Consider the following 18,874-nt stretch of genomic DNA (forward strand, 5'->3'; position numbering starts at 1 on the left):
TGATCTGCTCCTCATCCTCTGGCAGGACGCACAGGACCCGGAAGACGTGTGTTCGCTGTCAATGCCAACGACGGAGAGGAGACAGCGAGACCTGAAAGCCCTCATTTAAGACAAGATGGCAGGTCTGCCCCGCAGGATCACCAAGGTAACGATTCACACCGTGAACACAGGCTTTTCTGAGGCGAACTAAACACACATTCTCCGACCGAAGCTCCGCCGGTGGGCAGTTTTGTATGCTACCGTTAGCATCTAGCTCGCTAGCGCTGGTGTGCTAAAGTAACTTCCGCTTCACTCCTCGGCTCACATACACGGCAGCTTTTTTAAGATGGCGGATAAATGTGCTCTGGGTCGGGCTCCTCGTTTCTTAAAATACCCCCGAAGCTCTTTAGTTTTTATTCAGACCAGACTGGGCTGCTAACTGAGTGGCTTGCTAACCGGGCTACCTATGCTAACACACGGTTCTTAACGGACATTAGCTAACCCGGGCTAGCTGTGTGTTAGCTGTTTTTCTAGATCGGTAAAACAAGAACACCCTGTTAGCCTGGTTCTCCCGCATCGAGACTTTTAATCTGGCCACACGCTTATTGAAGATGACACGGTTTGCCTCTTTACGAGTCTCCTTGTTATATTCTTATTAAATAAATGACTACTCTGTACTAACCAGTAGCTGAGCATTATCATCTTAACGTGGTCATAAATAGTATAAACTAACCCAGCAGGAGGATAGTCCTGGTGGATCTGACTCCATGGAGCAGTTTCACCTGATGTTGGCTCACTAACCAAATAGGATCCATTACTATCTGCGCCACACAAACAAACACAGCTACATGATTTGAATGGTGACGTCATGGGGAGCTATATGTGCATGTCTCTATCATGACAGCTGTAAGGAACACATCTAAATGAAATCAATATTTAGTGACGACCCCCACCCCCCCCTTTTGTTAGGTGGGGTGACTCAAGCATCTTGGAGAACTTGCCACATTTCTTCCGTGGGTTTTAGCTGCCTCTGTCTTTTCATGCAATCCCATAATGATGCTTTAATTTCTGGGTCTTAAGAGCACCAAAGCACCATTACTCTCTCCACCAGGGTGGTAGCTGTCATGTTGTTTATTTGCATGAATTCACTCTCACTTACCATCTATAGAAAAAAAAAACTAGAGCTTGCCTATCTTGTAAAGGAAGTGGGCCTACCTTTATATTGAGCCTGATACAAAAAAATGCTGTATGTTTGGTATCTAAGAGGAGTTTGCACAGGTGGGTTTGTAAGCAAACCACAGATCAGGGGGTTGGTGGGAAGGCTGGGAATCGGTGCTCAGCGACTCGAGCCCTTGAGCCCTTCGACCGTGTGACTGGGACCGGGAGCCCCTCTCCTGTCTGTGTTTTCACTGCATGGTTTTGTCTGTGGGTTATCTGAAATATTTCAGGAATCTCACTCCCAGTGGCATTCAGGAGAAGAGGGTCCAAAGCAAGAGGGGTGGCCTTTGACAAATATGGTTTTCATACATCGCTGGTTTAAACATTTATTTGTTTATTATCCCGATGTTATCAGCTGTGATGTAGTCAAGGCTACATTTCAAACAGACATATTAATAGGTTTAAAATAAATAAAGAACAAAATCAAAGGGCCTTGAGGAGCAGGATAAGTGTTGAACAGATCTACATTGTAGCATCCAGACTGCACAGTACAGAGTATTAGACTGGTTTCTTTGTTTCAGGGACCTCTCAGGTGTGGCACTCGCATACCACAAGCCTGCTTCTCTTTCACAGGAGAGGTGTGATTCTGTAGGTCACTTGTCTCTCAGCAGAAGTTGGGTGTTGCCAAGGTGCACTGGCTGATGAGATTTTCAGAAATGGTCTCTTTCCTGCGTAGAGAATTGTGAAGCGGCCACTTCTGTCTTATTTATTTGCGCCTCCTGACAAAATCCTACTAATTGTTAGTTCTATCGTACAGAAGCTACATAATTCAGTTATAGCAATAAACCCCTTATAGTGATTATTAGTCCTGGACAAACGGGATCCCTCTGAGCATTTTCCCTCGTACTAGAAAAACTGTTGATATGTTGACAATTTAGTTTGTTGTGTTTTAATGAGTACACCTTGAGGTGACTGTACCAAGGCTCAATTCCACCTCGCCTTATTTTCAGCTAGGAAAAACCCTGCTGCGGTGCGGTGGCTGAGTCAGTGTCACCTCTAAAAGACAGTTAAGTGCTGCACAGATTCACAGCATTGAGTCACTGTTGCAGTCAACGCCTCCCTCCTTCCTTTCCTCCCTTGTTGATAGAACAAAAATGACAGTAACTCTTTTGTAGGTCTCAACAGGGATTTTAACAATCTTTCCAATTAATACTTACATTTTTTTTTACCGTTATGCAATTCCCAATTGCATATACTCATATATCATTTTGTTTGTTTCTTTGTTTTTTCTTTTACCAGGAAACTCAGCGCTTGCTTACAGAGCCTGTCCCCGGCATCAGGGCAGAGCCAGATGAGAGCAACTCCCGCTACTTCCATGTGGTCATTGCCGGACCTCAGGATTCACCATTCGAGGGTGGCACGTTTAAACTTGAACTCTTTTTACCAGAGGAATATCCCATGGCAGCTCCTAAAGTGCGCTTCATGACCAAAATCTATCATCCCAATGTCGACAAGTTGGGAAGAATATGTCTTGACATTTTGAAAGGTAAGTCAGCACATTATTGTCGCTGTAACTGCTCGGGCACCTAGAAGATTGTGTTTCATGACCTTTTGTGGGACATACAACCCAATTTTAAATGTCTCCAGCTGTTCTGTGTGTTTAACCTTAAAGCAACACAGAAGCTGCTTTCAAACATGTACTGGACTCTGTAGATATCCAGGAGAATCCGAGGTGTGAACACAGTGGGAGATTCCTTGCTGGATTCATCGCAAGAGAGTGGGGGTGGATGGATGACGCTTCTAAAATGCGGCCGACGCAAAAATTAAAACAGGAAATAAAATAAAATAAATATCTTGCAGCTTATCAATCAGGGTCACGCTTCCCACAGGAGATCAAAGCTTACATCACCAAAAGCATTGAGTAAGAACAGGCATTATGAGTGAGCAGTGGGTGAACTGTCAAACTCATTGTCACCTGCTATTTTAAGGTAAAACAGTTGCTTTAATATACACACGTTCCTCCTCAGATAGTTACAATAACACTTGACAGAATGTGTATCTTCCAAAGCAGCTTTAATAGTTACTTTGCGTTGGCATTGTTGAGTCAGGCTTTTGACTGTAGGAAAGCATTGTAGTTATTGTGCTCTTGATGTTTGATCTATGAGCGACTTGCCAATTTCAGCTTATTCCAAACACCAAGTGCCTCTTGTGTTACACTTTGTACTCTGAATTGGAGCTTCTAGCCACAATGGTTGCATATCACCTCTGTCACTTCACAACTCCAGCAGCTTTAAATAGATGAACTATTCCTGTGCTTTTTCTTTTACTCTACTTTCATCATCTTACACTCTATTGTCACTTTGCTAATCTTTTTCTCTATTTTGGTCTCGCAAATATCTTTTATTTCATTTTTCCCCAGATAAATGGTCTCCAGCTCTGCAGATTCGCACAGTGCTGCTTTCGATCCAGGCGCTTCTAAGTGCTCCGAACCCTGATGATCCTCTTGCAAATGATGTTGCAGAGAGGTGGAAGGCCGACGAAGCTGAAGCCATTGGAATAGGTGAGAACTAATTGAGTAGGCTGTGGCTGGGGGGTAGAGTGGTCGTCAGGTAACCAGAAGGTCAGTGGTTTGATCCCTGTGTTCTTCGTAAGGGTACTGGACCCTGACTAGGAAAAAGTGCTGCCCATAGATGCACTGTGTGCGAATGGCAATAAACTGCACTGTAAAGTTGTCATCAAGACAAGAAAAGCGCTGTATAAATATAGACCATTTAACTGTGATCTGTTCAGGTTCAAAACAAAGTTGCAGTGACATCCACTAGAGGATCACTGTGCAGAGCTTTGTAACTTCTACACTCAGCCATTACAAGCCTCAACCACTTCATTATTAACACAGAGCCAAGTTTACTGCACTTTATATCCAGCTCTTGTCTGGTCTGCTGTCCATTTAGGCAAAATCTCAGCATTACATCCTTGAGTCCAACTGTTCAAATGTTTGTACCAAAATTAAGAAATACCATCAAGGGTTCATGAAATATCCTGAACGGGACATACAACCTGAAATAATAATGCCTCCGGTCACAGACTGTTGCTGGTGCAGAGGCACAACAAGTTAACGTCCAGTCCTGACTAAATATATCAGTTACTGAAATATGATGAAACTGCAACACTCACATTTTAATAAACAGTGAAACTCGATTTAAAAGTTAGTTTTCTTTATGGAAAGCTTTTAAAATAGTCCTCATGATAGAAAAGTCCTGAGGGTAAAATGTGATTCGTGACTTATAGCTTCAGTTCAGATTTCAATGACAAATTTACCAATAAAATTGACAAAATATGAAGTTAAGTCTGTTGGTTTTTCTAATATATTTCACTCCTGACTTGGCAATAAAGCTGTTTCGAATCAACTTTGTCTCAGAGCGGTAAACTTTCATCAGTTTGTGTTTTCATGGTGTTTGTTTGTTTTTCCCTTTACAGCCAAGGCTTGGACCAGGCTTTACGCCGGGAGCAGGAATGAGGTGTAGAGCAGCCTGACAAGAGGAGACACAAGCGGAAGTCAAGTGTGAACACAGCTCTTCACGTTCTTCCAGGACCTCTTCCTACTTCATTTGCATTTAAAGGACACAGTCTTACATGAATAAATATCAAAATTAATATGTCTAATATAAATACACACACACATACACGTTTATTACAGAATAATATTGAATATAGCGTAAAGGAAAAAAAAACTGCTGACAACTGGTGATTTGAATGCACACTAGAGATGAAATGGCTTGTCTTTGTCCTAACCCACTACTGTTGAAATGCATGGGCAGAGGCTTTAGATCTTCTCACCTGGCTTTCTTCGTCCATTGATTTATTTTCGGGAGGATTTTACCAACCGTGCTCAAACATACACGTTTAGGGGGGAAGAGGGTGTTCTGTGAGATGGGTGGAGAGGAGAGACTGGCTAGATTTGGTCAATACGGTATACATTTTATGTGTGTCTACTTCTACTTTTTTTTTTTTTAAAGGATCTTTGTTTTATTGTGCTGCTGTTTGTTTATTAAAAGCAGCTAACCGCTACTAACCCGCTGCAGACACTCACCTGGAGTCCGAGCAGAGTTTCGTCCTGTGAAGGTGATGCAGCAGGACACATACGTAATTATAATCACGCGTCTTCTTTAAGTCAAATCTGGCTTTATTAGGTTAAAAATAAAATGACTAAAAAAAATATACTCGCCTTGCCTGCCACATTAACTTTCAACCACTCTGTAGACCTGGATGTAAGCTTGGGGAAGGTGAGATTGAATGCAGAGGGTGCGGTGGACATTGAGGACCTTTTAGTTTTAGCGCATAGTGTTTGTTTTACTACCATATCCAGCCTTTTATTTGTGAATCTTTCTAATGCCATACTAACTCCTCTGCTTGTTGTTTCCCCTGTGTGTCACCTCAGTCTCATACTTCAAGACGGTGGTCTACTTTTTCCAATGGCATTTATTTCACAAAGCAGGGATTACACGTGAGCTGTCCTTTGTTTGATAATTTGAGTGGGTGTTGCGGGGCTGACCTGTTTGGGACATAATGCTTAGTAGTTGCGGGATCAAACTCCAAATGATCGGGGTGGGGGGGGAGGGCGTTGGGACTCGTGATGGTCGTAGTTGGTCTTTGGCTGAAAAGTCTGTATTCAATTCACTGTCTGTAAATTCATTCTCTCTATTCATCTGGAGTGGAAATGTCTTCCTGCTCCCGGGATGCTATGGAACAGTTCACCTGCATACTTTTATGTTCTGTAAATAAAATCTATTGATTAATAAACAGCTACCCGTGTTGGACTCTTGATTGAAAGGACATGTAAGTGTGAAACCTTCTGGTGATGTATATTTTTGTTTGTAGGAAGGGCTTCCAGGTTGGATTTCCAGACCTTGGTTAGAAAGCTCATTAGCAAAGCCAGTGAGGAAATAAGTACGGTTATAAAGGACAAACTTCAAAATCCAGTGTGGAATTTAGGTGATTGCATGAAATACCACTACATCAACAATCACTTTTTTCTAATTTGAGAATAATTACCTGAAACTAAGAATTGTGTCTTCATCACTTTAGAATGAGGACTTTATATCAGGAGCTGGTCGTCCAAGTCTTCTGCTTATTAATTATTTATTTGTGTAAACATGGTTTGGTCCTTGACTTTCCACAAACCTTTTAAACCTCATAGTGTTGCTTTGGGTCTGGATCAGCATCACTTCCATCATTCCCAAATTCACGATGATTGGGTTATTTATTCCAATTAGAAATAATAATAGTTATTATTAGAGTGATCTCTTGCTGTGCTCCCTGATGTCTGTGGTCCTAACAATCTACAATGTGAACACATCAACACACTGACACATTGTCACTGTTGAACACGTCTAATGGGTGCAGAGTGGATGATATCCACTAGAGGGACACCGTCCTGAGCTTTGAAACTTCTACACTCAGCAACATATTTCAGGCCTCAACCACTTCACCAGAAGAAGCTCACTACTGAGTTTTACCACCAGGCTGCGTCACTGCTCTGACAGTGGTTTAAACATTGAGTTAAATGGTTATTTGTCCTTAAATCATAAGAAAATTACCTTATGTTTCCTTTCAGATATTATGAGAGATGGGGCAAACACGAGAACCTAAATGCCGACTTAAGTTCATATGAATAATATTTAATAAATATTTACCTATAGTTGCTAAGATATAAATCAAGTTAGTCATACTACAGGTGGAACATGCATCAATAGGCAATGGCCAAACCTGATTAATTTCAAATTAAACAATACAAATAACGTAATGTAAAATGAAATGTAAAATAAAGCTCATTTATGCTTTCAAATAAGCCCTCAATGTTATTTGTATGTATCTCCTCCCTAAATGATCTAATTTCTGTATAAGTAATGGAAAGTGGAGAGATAATGCTCTTCTATGGGTTACATAGATAGAGGAGGATATAGAGGATGAGATTTAGGGGTTTGCTTTAGAAAGATGATCATAAATGTATTCAAACATTATTTTAGTTGTGGAAATAAAACAACAAATAGACTTAAATGGCCTTAAAATGAAATGATCTTCAAATAAAAGGAAAGCAGCGTTAAATGCATCACTGAGGCACGGTGATTCCTGAACAGCATGAATAAAGACACTTGATGCATGTTTGGCTCATTACTGTTCTTGTGTGTGCGTGTGCGTGTGTTTGTGTGTATGCGTGTGTGTGTCAGCTGGTGGCAGCTCGCCCACCCCAGATGTGAGAGAGTAAGTGTGTGTGTGTGTGTGTGTGTGGTTGTCAGCGGCTCTGCTCCTCCATGGTGGACGCTGACTCCATATATCCACACACACGCACAGACATACACACACAGACACACATGCAGAGTGACAGGGTGACGTGGTGTCGGGGCTCAGAGATGAATGAATGAACCGAGGCTCCGGCTCCTCTTCCTCACTCAGCCCGTGTGAAGAGCCTCAGTCTGGGGACAAACTGCGGGGACACCACGCTGCTCCCGCGGAGAACACAACCACCTCCTCTCCAGCGTGTGTTGAAGTCAGCTCATCTCGGTCCACAACTGTTATCTTCTGTAAAATCTAACGTTTGCTGGCGCTGGACGAAGACTTCGGACATTTATGATGAAGTTTAAGCCCAACCAGACCAGGACGTACGACGGAGAGGGCTTCAAGAGGAGGGCAGCGTGTCTGTGCTTCAGAAACGACCAGGAGGACGAGGTGAGGGGTGTGTGTGTGAGTGTGTCTGTGTATGTGTGTGTGTGTGTGTGTGTGTGATGTGTGTGGGTGTTATATCCAGGTATTACTCATATCCTGGAGACCTAAATCCGTCCACAGAGTCACATTAAAGGGACTTGTCCTCCTTGTGGGTGTAAAGATCAGGTTCCCCATCATGTGAATAATGAAAGTTTAAGGCAAAGACATGTTTTAAGGTACGTTGGATGTTAAGGTTAGGTTAGGTTAAAGTTTGATTCAGTTAAGAATAAGTTAAGGTTAAGGTTAGTTTAGCCTATGGTTAGATTCAGGTACGATTAGGTTAAGGTCAGGGTTAAGTTAAGATAAGAGTGAGTCTTTAGGAAATCAATGTAAATTGATCTAATTTCCTCTGAAGTCATAGAGACAGAACTTTGTGTTTGTTTGTGTGTATGTGTGTTTGTTTGTTTGTGTCTTTGTATGTGTGTGTGTTTGTACTTGTTTTTTTTTACCTCTTAATGGAAATATAGACAAATATAAATTCTAAGATCCTGGTTGAGGTTGAGGTTAATGTTTTGCTTAGGCTGTCCACAATCAATGCAGTTTCCTAACAAGGATTTGTGTGTGTGTGTGTGTGTGTGTGTGTGTGTGTGTGTGTGTGTGTGTGTGTGTGTCTGTGTGTCTGTGTGTCTGTGTGTCTGTGTGTCTGTGTGTCTGTGTGTCTGTGTGTCTGTAAGGAGGGAACATTTACCTACATCCTTTCCATTTTGATACAGTTTCTACTAATCTTTTGAACTCTGTTTTATCAGCACAATTTAACAGACCTGTCGCACACATGCATTTTGTCTCATTGTGTGTGTGTTTGTTAGTGAGTGTGTGCATTCACGTGTGTGATGTTAGTTGAGGTGAGCATAACTTGGCTGATGGGCCAAATGTTCGACCTATTAAACAACGGGGGTCTCATAACCTGGCAGCCGCAGTAACCAGCAGCCCAGCAGGAGACCCATCACTTTCATTTCCTTGCCAGGAGGAATTCCAGATAAGTCATAACTCATGAAGACGAGGCCTCCTCAATGTGTCCAGGTAGAAACTGTGTGAAATACTATCAGTGACATTCAAGAGTGCAGCTCATGACATCATGTGTTAACTGCAGATGCATTTATAGGTCTAAGGTTACATGTGATTACAGGTGTTCAAGAACCTTTAGCAGAGACAGGACTCCAACACCCACTCAAAAGTTCTTACCCTTTTACCTAGATACTCAGTGAAGCTCATACTAAGCCGACTCAACAACCCCTTTAAAATTCAATCAAGTTGCACCAAATTGCACACGCTCAGATTATCAGTCCCCTAAATATGCTTATTTTGTTCCCTTCCAGATTTTTGCATTATTTCTTGAGTTAGAGAGAAACTTTTGAAAAACTCAATGTTAATGAAAGTGGGGGGAAAAATCCTGTACCCGCCCTCTTAATAAAATCCACTCCAACAGTAAAGGGTCCCTCCTTGGCCTATGTCCCATCCTTCCACCAAGTTTCAACAAAATCAGCTCAGTAGTTTTTGCGTGAAAAGCAGACAAGTAGTGGATAGCAATGAAAACATAACCTCCCCAGCAGAAGTAATTAATGTGGGGATTTCTGTAGTTCACTATTAAAGGCTATGTGTTCTCTCATTAATATGAAAGTGATCATGTAACAGGCTTGTGTTGCTAATGAGAAACTGAATAAGTAATTAACACTGACACTACTGACATTATAAATGTTGGAATATTTTGGACTCGTTCTGCAGCCTCATTCAATCAAACCTGTCACTTTCTGGAACATATGATGCTATTTGGTTTCTTATTTGGCTTGATAATAAGTTGTTTGTACATTTGAAAGTACACTGGGGGCAGATGGGTGTCCTAGATCACAACGTGTCTGCCCAGTGACGGCAGGCCATCTCAGGACCACATGTGATAGGGGGAGTGGGGTTGTCGGGGGGGTAGAGTGTTGCACTGTGTGCGAAACACCAAGTGACCTATCGGCTGCAATTTATAGAAACAAGGTGCAGGCACTTGCTGTCCCCTGACAGATTTTCTTTCCTGCTCCCAGTGCCCTCACAGTGTCCAGTCTCTCTCTCTCTGTCTCTCTTCTCTCTCTCTTCTCTCGCCTCTCTCTCTCTCTCTCTCTCTCTCTCTCTCTCTCTCTCTCTCTCTCTCTCTCTCTCTCTCTCTCTCTCTCTCTCTCTCTCTCTGTCTCTCTCGTCTCTCCCTGCTATTCTTCTGTGACGTCTGTGCTCAGAGTCACGTTGATTATTGTTGATTGCAATGAAAGAGGAGGATGATCTGTTCCGGCTTTGTGTCCCGTGCTGTAAACTATCCATCCAGTCTGCATACCTGGTTTACAGTCTCTTCCTCAACATGTCAGCTGGAGCCCAGGCGGACAGGAGCAAACTAAATATATATATATAACAATTAGGGATGGAATGTTACTATTTGTAATTGATCGTGTTAACATAACTGTAAAACAGTACGATATATTTCCCCACAGTATGTTTCTGCTAAGAGCCAGTTAACTTTATTGAATAGACTTGCTACTGAATCTTTCCTGGGGCAAATTATCAACAAAAATTTAAATGATACAGTGATTATCAGTGTCAGAAGTCACTGGACCAGAAACCAAGATGATATTCTTTTATTGGAGCTTCCATTAGTCTTATTCCTCATGATGCCTGTGTAACATCCGTCCCAGGCTCTTGAGCTGGACTGTGATCAGGTGGGATCACCCTAAAGCGGACGTACATGTCCCGACTCAATGATCATCCTCGCTCTGAACCCTCAGTGAGGTGTGCTAGTTCCTGTCGGGGTCATTCACCTTCTCTGCTATAAGCTTCTTTTGTTTTCATACAGAAAAGCAACTGCTGATCCAGTAGTTTTTGAAAAGCCTTTTGGCTGCGAGTGTGTGTACGAGTAGCTGCCTACGTGTTCCACGTGGTGTTTGTGTGAAATTGCGCATGCATGTGTGTGTGTTGTGTCTGTTCGACAGCAGCCAGTGTTTCTACAGTGCAGGGGCACAGACAGACCTGTTGTCATAGGCAGTGAATTCTAGGTTTACTTAGTATTATTTAGTGTCTGCTACAATAAGGAATGAAAGCAGGAAGGTGCAGGATTGATTTATGCAGCCTTATCTACTCTATGTTATGCATTGTCATATTGCTGTCCATATTTATTTATTTTAAAATTACTTATCTTAATTCATGTTTTTATAACAGGGGAAAGCTGTAACTCAGCAGGTTTAAGTGAGCCAGCAGCTCCTGCAGACGTAGGTCATTGAATGTGATATGTCCCTCATACCTTCCAACTTGACCTGTTAGCCCTACATAATTATTGACAGTTGTCTGTTTAAGGAAGAAGTCATATGGCCTCCAGAGAGTTTGTAAATGTGTCACACCCACATTAATGAATTTATCCTTGTTTGTTCTAGTGTTAGAATTCTCAACGCAGTTAACAATAATCTCGGCTGACAGTGAGACTGTCAAAGAAAATTCAGAAAGTAGTTCTCCTGGATTCCTGAGATTTCTGTGGTTTTGACCTGGTTTGGTTGGTTTGATGACTTTCAGCCGATGGTCACAGAGCATGAAGCTTCACTCATTAAGGTAATTTCTTCGCAGTAGGGACCAGCTTTGACGGCAGTGAAGATGTCCTCTTTAATGCAGACACATCTTTATGTTGGGAAGCTTCTGCTGGAGCTGTTCCAGTGTGTGCGTGCGGCTGCTATGAGCTGATTTCTGCGGCTTATATTTTTCTTTCAGCTTTACACTCGGTTCAGATATGAGAGGGATTTCCAGAGCTGCTGAACATAGTGGCTGCAAGTGTCTGGTTATCTGAAGGCAGGATTCAGAAAGTATTCACATGTGAACTTAATGTGGGTCAGCGTGATGCCAGATGGGGTTTGAGGTCAAATGACTGCATTCTGGAAAAAGACCAAACTGCATGTGACGGAGGTCAGGTAAACATAGTGTGTGGCTTAAGATGTTGTTTCAGATTAGCTCGAGGATTTTGTCAGAAGTAAATTTTAATTCAAGGTTGTTCATGATAATATTTAATTGTTGTGTAATATATGAAAAGGTTAAGTTAAATTTAGCTTTTATACGGGCCTAACCTGGTTGTATCTTAAATGAGTTGGGCTGTTGTGTCAGTCATTACTTATAATGTGGAAACACTTAACAATAGGTTGTTTGATGAAAAATCACACAAATAGCTCTAATTCCATTATTTTAACTGCGTGGTGAAGAGTGTGTCATGCACAATAGTCCAGTCAAGTGAATGACGGGGATGAAATGTGAGATGTTCACTACTCGTCCTGTCAATGAACAGCGCCACACTCAGCTGCTGCCAGGCAATCAATCAATCAATCAAATTTGATCTGTTTAGCCCATAGTCACAAATCACACCTCTGTTCTTAACCCTCAACAAGAGTAGGGAAAAACTACAAAAAATAACTATTAACAGGGGAATCTGTCCCAGGACTGACAGGAATGTAATAGATAGTTTGTAGTTTTAAGCCTAATGGAAAGGTGTGTCAATGTTTAAAGTATTTATACATAGGAAAATGTCTGCTAGAGTTGAAGGGAGCAGCAACCTGAACCCTGACAAATTAAATGGAGGAGTTATTGCCAGTAATGGTAGAATATGTGAGTAGGCATATTGTATATCGAGCAGTTTTGCTGTAATCACAGTCCATGATCAGCCACCACCACAAACATGATCCTCCACCACCATTGACAATCCATGATCAGGATCCACCATCATGATCTCTGGTTCGTCATCCACAGTCATGATTTGTGCTTAGTTACATGTATTGATGTTAGTCATTAATGTGATAAAGAGGGAGAAAAGGAAAGAGAAGCTCCATCTGTCATGTGATGATGGACTCCTTGGCACCCTGAGCTCAGCTGCAGAGACCTTACTGAGGCCTCTCTCCTTTGGCAGGTGCTGCTGGTGAGCAGCAGTCGACACCCGGACCAGTGGATTGTGCCGGGAGGAGGAGTAGAGCCCGAGGAGGAGCCTTGTGGCGCAGCCGTCAGGGAGGTGTATGAAGAGGTGAGCTCACACACATACACACACACACACACACACACACACACACACAATCTCACACTCTCACACTCTCGCACACACCCTCTCACACTCACACGCACAAGCACACACACACAGCAATCCTCCATGTTTGCCTTCCTGTTGTACACTTTGTGGTTAAACTTTATCCATGTCCATACTGGTTTCACATCGTCATTGTTTCCTGAAGCATTGTGCTTTCACTTCCCCACAGCAGAACATGAAAATCATATTTCAGAGACTTGGAATTAACTTTAGAGTGGTCATTTATCTAAGCTTTATTTATTCTTGAAGGTGGGCATATTATTAAAACTCATTCAGGATAATGCAGATTAGAGTAGGAGCTTTTTGTTGGTGTTCTCATTCTGTTTTGGTGCCGAAGCAGTGGCGGATCAAGGATTTCTCTCAATCAGGGGTCTTAAAGGGGCCAACATTTACTCAGAGGGGCCAATTATATGTCCAACAACAGATTCAGTAAGGTGCACGTTTAGGTCATTCCTTGTTTACCATTTTCTCTAAAGCTTTGATGAGCCACACATCCTTTGCTTTATTTAATGTTCTGGCACATTGTGTACGAAATTATAGTTTTGTTTTGTCAGTGTTGTTTGTAAGGGTTAGTGTGGAATTCACCACAATCATTGAATCCCTCCAGAAGAAACCTCTTTCAAAATCCATATCTGCACTGCACTGCATGTGATGATAACATCAAAATAATAAAACCACTGGTATGAGCATTCGACTTCACATAACAGAAGCAAGAACTTCACGGCCATGTACATGCCATGTGTCATCTTCATTGACGACTCAGTAACAACAAATATGTATTGTATTAATCTACATTAGCCAGTGGCACAAACCACGTTGTCATTAGCAGAAATTCTTGGCAGTTGTCGTTGTCACTGTTCGGTGTGAGACGCTCCCCGAAGCTGGATCCAGATGACGGATAGAAATATTTGCCGGCAATGCATAAATGACCACTAAGTTGTTCTGTGGTTTAGTGCAGGCGTTGCTGGTTGTTGGCCAGTACGTGTCCACAGCGGAGTGAGCTGTGAGCCTCTGCCTCGTGTGCTGACAGCTTTGAAGTATGGCAGTGACATTTGGGAAGGGTTTCCAGTTACCCAGCGTCCTGTGCTTCCCAGACCAGACATGTTTCTGAATATAGATGAGCTGCAAACCAACCTCTGTGGCGAGCTAACGAGTCAAATCGTCATGTTTTAATACGTCGCCGTCGAGCTCAGCACATCAGCCAACATCGCGTCCATGTGGTAGTTTTAATTTGTGCACGTGTGAGATGCTTGCAATCCTATTAGGAGAATGCAATCTTAGATCCAGATTGAGAAAAGTCTTGCTGGAGAAAAAATCCACTGAATGAGTTTTGTGCACAGTTCAGAACTGGTGATACAACACTGTCGAACAGAAATTGAATTATAAATGTACCGAATGAGTCTAGAACCATTTTCTACATGTGTGTGCAGGCCGGTGTGAAGGGGAAGCTTGGCAGACTACTTGGGATATTTGAGGTGAGCTTGTTAAACTGTCATGGAAAACTAATAAATTCTCATGCGGTGGTTATATTAAAATATTTAACACTGTTCAAAGTTCTGTGTCGACTGTTAACTCCACTACTATGTGTAGTATGCCTTTATAAATATGTCCGTCCATCCGTCAGTCAGCATGAAGCTCACAATGTTTCTGTAAAAGAAGCAGTGCAGTAAATTTCACATCGCTTTGTATAAAAGCGTTTGCATGTTTTGCTTTGACACTGATCTGAGGTTGTTTGCTCATCTGAACCGTTGCAGCACAATCAGGACAGAAAGCACAGGACGTACGTGTACACCCTCATAGTGACGGAGACGCTGGAGGCCTGGGAGGACTCTGTCAACATTGGTATGTTCAAGTCTCGTTATGTAATATTGCAACAATAAAAAAAAACATTAATATTTAATCCTTTAGAGGAAGTAAGCAGGAGGCTATACAATATTTCATGGACCTTTTACACAGACCTAAAACACAGCTGTGAGACACTTCCTCCATTGGCCTGTTCAAACTGACTTAATTTGATTGAGGTAATCAAGCCCATGTATATGATCTCTGGGTTTATCCTTATTTATATTTTAAAGAAGTTTTTTGTGTCCTCTTAGTCACATTAGAATTTTTTTTTAGCAAGTAACCGAGGCTCTTAAATCTACTACACAGAGGAAAATGATAGATACTCTGAGGAGATGCAGTGTTTCTCACCAAAACACATAGTACAAGTAATGTAGGATTAACAAATATTATTATATTCATGCAATTTTTCATCTTCCTTGCCCTTCCTGGTACGCTTCTTTGCTTGTGTGGTGACAGAAATGTGTGCAATGCTCTCAGGATACAAACCAATCAGGGACCCACTCATTAAAACATCGCTTCAGATTTCTTTAGGGTAAATTAAAACATGCATATAATAATCAAGTTTTTACAGGGATCAACATATTTCTCTGTACAATCACAATGCTGCACATTCAGAGATCACAAGCAAAAAAATTAAATTAAATTAATTAATTAATTAATTAATTAAGTTTTAAAATTAAATTTAATGAATATTGCGCAGTCTGCTTCTGCACAGGAGGTAAATCAAATTTTTTTTTAAATTAAATTAATAACAGAAAATAAATGAAAAGTAAATTTTCAGGACTTTCAAATTTTTTGCAAATTTTGGTAAGAATTTGAGCATGTAAAAGCCCTCAAAAAGCCAATTCATTTGTCCGAAAATAATAATAATAATCCTTACAATTTCAATAGTGTCTGTCAGTGCCTGTCAGTGCTCGGGCCCTAAAAATATTTTTTGGTTTCAGTTTCTCAATTATGATTTGTTGCTTTGCTCTCCCAGCGACTGAACATTTTCAACTTTATTTATTTATTTTACAGATAAAAACATTAATCTGCTCATTGAGGAAATCCTCAGCAGATTAATAATAATAGAAATATAATTAATAACAAAAAAAGATACTGGCCATATTTAGCCTCAACTTTCCAAATGTTGCTGTTAATGTGTATTAATTAAAGGCATGTGTGAAAAAGTTCCCAAAATAAGAAACACTATTTGTTTAGAATGTGTTTCGCCTTTTTAAATGTGTGTTTCTCTGAGGACTCGGAACATGAACTCCTTCTAACTGGTCCTGGAAGAAGCGGTCATGATCATTGGCTCCCTTCACCTACACAAATAGAGTTCAGCCTTTTCACATGGGGGAGGAGTGTTTGCTATGCCCAGTTGTTTTCCAGTTATCGCCGCTCACCACAGCCCCCTCCTTACTTGTCCTCTCCTGCCCTGCTAGGGCTGAGCGGAAAGGGTTCGGCACTGCTGGTCTAATTCAACACCCCCTCCTGCTGAGAGGCCATGGTGTAGCTCAGGGTGTCAACATAAAGTGTGTGACTCCTCCTGTCTAACACCACCGCCCGATTATCACAGGCTACAGCTAATTCTTTAAGCAAGACATGCTGTTTGGATTTGAACACATCGTGAATAATTAACAGCTGATGCAAACGCTCAGGAATGTGCTGCACTTCAGTTTTGAGTGCGTTGTATAAAATTGTAACGAGTTAGTTCTGACTGCTTTGCTCAGTGAGTAAGCTGCACTGTCAGCACATTTTCCGAATATTTTCCATGTCCGCAAAGCGAGCGAGTGGGCGTGGTGATGACATTTACAACACGTGAGGGAGGCAAAACTGGAAAAAAAACAGAAAAAAATCCAAATTTGGAGCCATACAAGCAGAAGATACCGGCAAAGAAACAGCTTGGGATTCCAGAGTTTTCAGTCTAGTCGACAGTCGATTTGATATGAAAAAAAAAATTCTGCAGCTGAATCAAGACGTAATTTCCGGCCTCCCAATCCACCCCTCGACTGAATTGTCCGGATATTTTCCTGTTGTTCACACATCTGATCCGGAGAATCTCCTGTTCGGTCTTCATAGGTGACGGCAGAGTCTGGAAAATGTCCGGACTTTACTCACATCTCGTTCAGGTTCACAGTAGAACTTTTAAAGGAGAATATTAGGTGCTGCAATCCAATTGGGCATCGGAGGTTGCGGCAGCACAATCTTCAAGTCGTGGGCCTGTGTACAAAAGTGTCTTTGAATGAAAGCACAAACTAAGGCCTGTCGTTCGGTTTCATCCACATACTGACAACCTGTCCTTTCCTTCATGTTCTTGCAGGAAGAAAGAGGAAGTGGTTCAAGGTTGACGAAGCCATCAGGGTCCTGCAGAGCCACAAGCCGGTCCATGCAGAGTACCTACTCACACTCCCCAACACCTGTGATCCACCCTGCGGCCCCGGGTGCAACGGCAACAGCCCCAGCTCCCACGGGACGGACAACAGCAGCCCTCACTGCGTTGTCTGCGCCACACAGGGCTCAGAGCTGGTCAACAGATAGGGCCGTCACCAGCAGCGACACCAGGATGCACAGTGGATCTCTTCTGCATTCATGACTTCTTGAAGTGGGCTTGAAGAGTGCCAAAGTGTATTTAAGATTTTATATTTTTACCAACCAGCACAAGGTTATAGAGAAAATGTGTTCCTGGATGGGCTCTCTCAGTGTGCTGCCTCTGCACTGTAAAGATCCTTTTTTTCTTGTCTCACATGATGAATATCTGATTGGCCGTGCACACAGTGTTGGTTGGTTCTCTGGATACCAGGACTGGGGAAGGGTTGGCTCCTCACAGGAAGTCCTACAGTGACGTGATGTCATCCTGCAAGACATTTTGAAGAGGAGTATCTACGCGTTTGTGAATATTTTTACTACAGATCTTTTTTTTTTGTGAACTGTTCAGACACATCGGAAGCAAAACTACTGTCGCCGCACCACTGTCACTTTACGGTATTGTCTCTAAGCACGACTAACACTGAAATAGTCCTGCCTTCAACATCCTTACATTTGTACATATCACAACTGCTGTAAGCCTGACTATTAAATTAAAGGTGAATACAGTACGTTGGAACAGATAAGAGGAATATCAGCTTCTGCATAGTGGAACAGACAAATAGTTACAACTCGCAAAAAGAGAGACCGTATTTAACACTATAGATGTGCAGATATCATACAAAGACATACTACACATCATAGGAAACTATCACTATTATTTGCATTTGATAAATGTCTGAGAAAATCATTTGGAGACCTCTGTTTTACAGGAGCGTTAATGTGTTGTGTTCTAGTCTGGTTATTTTGTGTGCCTTCACAAACTCAGCAGTGACGTGTGGTTGGATTATAAACACTGTGCATCCTACAGCGCTGACTGGAAGCAGCGCCGTCTGCCTCACAGGACCCGCTGACCCTTTCTATTTCTCAGCATCGGTAATTAACTGAAACTTTGGGTTTGTCGTTATTACTGCACAGTATTAAAGGTTCAGTGTGTCGAATTTAGAGAGATCCCACATCACCCTCCTTTTCCCTTTCATAAAAACTCAAAAGGTCTTTAGTTTGTCCAGTTTGGGATACTGTAAAAAAAAAACAACATGGCGGCCTCAGTGGAGAGGACCCGCTCCTGATGTAAATATAAAGTATTGAATATAAAGGGCCCATGCTCAGGTAAAGGAAAAAATGTGAACAATTGAGATGAACTAACAAACAAATGAAAACTTTAATTTTGTGTTAAATTTCCGCCAATAGATCCCTTTCACCTAAAACTTACACACTGGACCTTTAAGTACACGCCGACTGAAGTGATTTGTTTCGTAGGATAATATTGTGGAAACTAGACAATAAGTGAGTCAGAGAGAGAGAGAGAGAAAATAATGTTATAATTTCCGTTTATTGATGATCGGTGGTTTTCTTGTACCCTGGTGCATTGGAAAGATCATTTAATAAACACTTTTCTATGTGTGAATGAGTCTGTGATATTCTGCTGTGCACCATCACGCTGTATATAAACCCTTTTGAATAAAGACTCCTCATTGCCACAGTGTT

General features: G+C 41.8%; 2 protein-coding genes across 2 annotated transcripts; both read left to right on the forward strand.

The window, feature by feature from the left end:
* Positions 1 to 30: 30 nt before the first annotated feature.
* On the forward strand, positions 31 to 5,939 carry ube2na (ubiquitin-conjugating enzyme E2Na). The gene is made up of 4 exons (XM_061076589.1): positions 31 to 145; positions 2,437 to 2,683; positions 3,557 to 3,697; positions 4,615 to 5,939. Exons 1-4 carry the CDS (start codon positions 116 to 118, stop codon positions 4,659 to 4,661), a joined length of 465 nt encoding a protein of 154 aa, XP_060932572.1. The 5' UTR covers positions 31 to 115; the 3' UTR covers positions 4,662 to 5,939.
* A 1,598-nt stretch (positions 5,940 to 7,537) lies between these two features.
* nudt4a (nudix (nucleoside diphosphate linked moiety X)-type motif 4a) lies at positions 7,538 to 17,610 on the forward strand. The gene is made up of 5 exons (XM_061077063.1): positions 7,538 to 7,863; positions 12,806 to 12,916; positions 14,407 to 14,451; positions 14,731 to 14,818; positions 17,124 to 17,610. Exons 1-5 carry the CDS (start codon positions 7,765 to 7,767, stop codon positions 17,339 to 17,341), a joined length of 561 nt encoding a protein of 186 aa, XP_060933046.1. The 5' UTR covers positions 7,538 to 7,764; the 3' UTR covers positions 17,342 to 17,610.
* Positions 17,611 to 18,874: the final 1,264 nt, after the last annotated feature.

This window comes from Limanda limanda, chromosome 8 (genome assembly GCF_963576545.1).
Source record: "Limanda limanda chromosome 8, fLimLim1.1, whole genome shotgun sequence".
NCBI lineage: Eukaryota > Metazoa > Chordata > Actinopteri > Pleuronectiformes > Pleuronectidae > Limanda > Limanda limanda.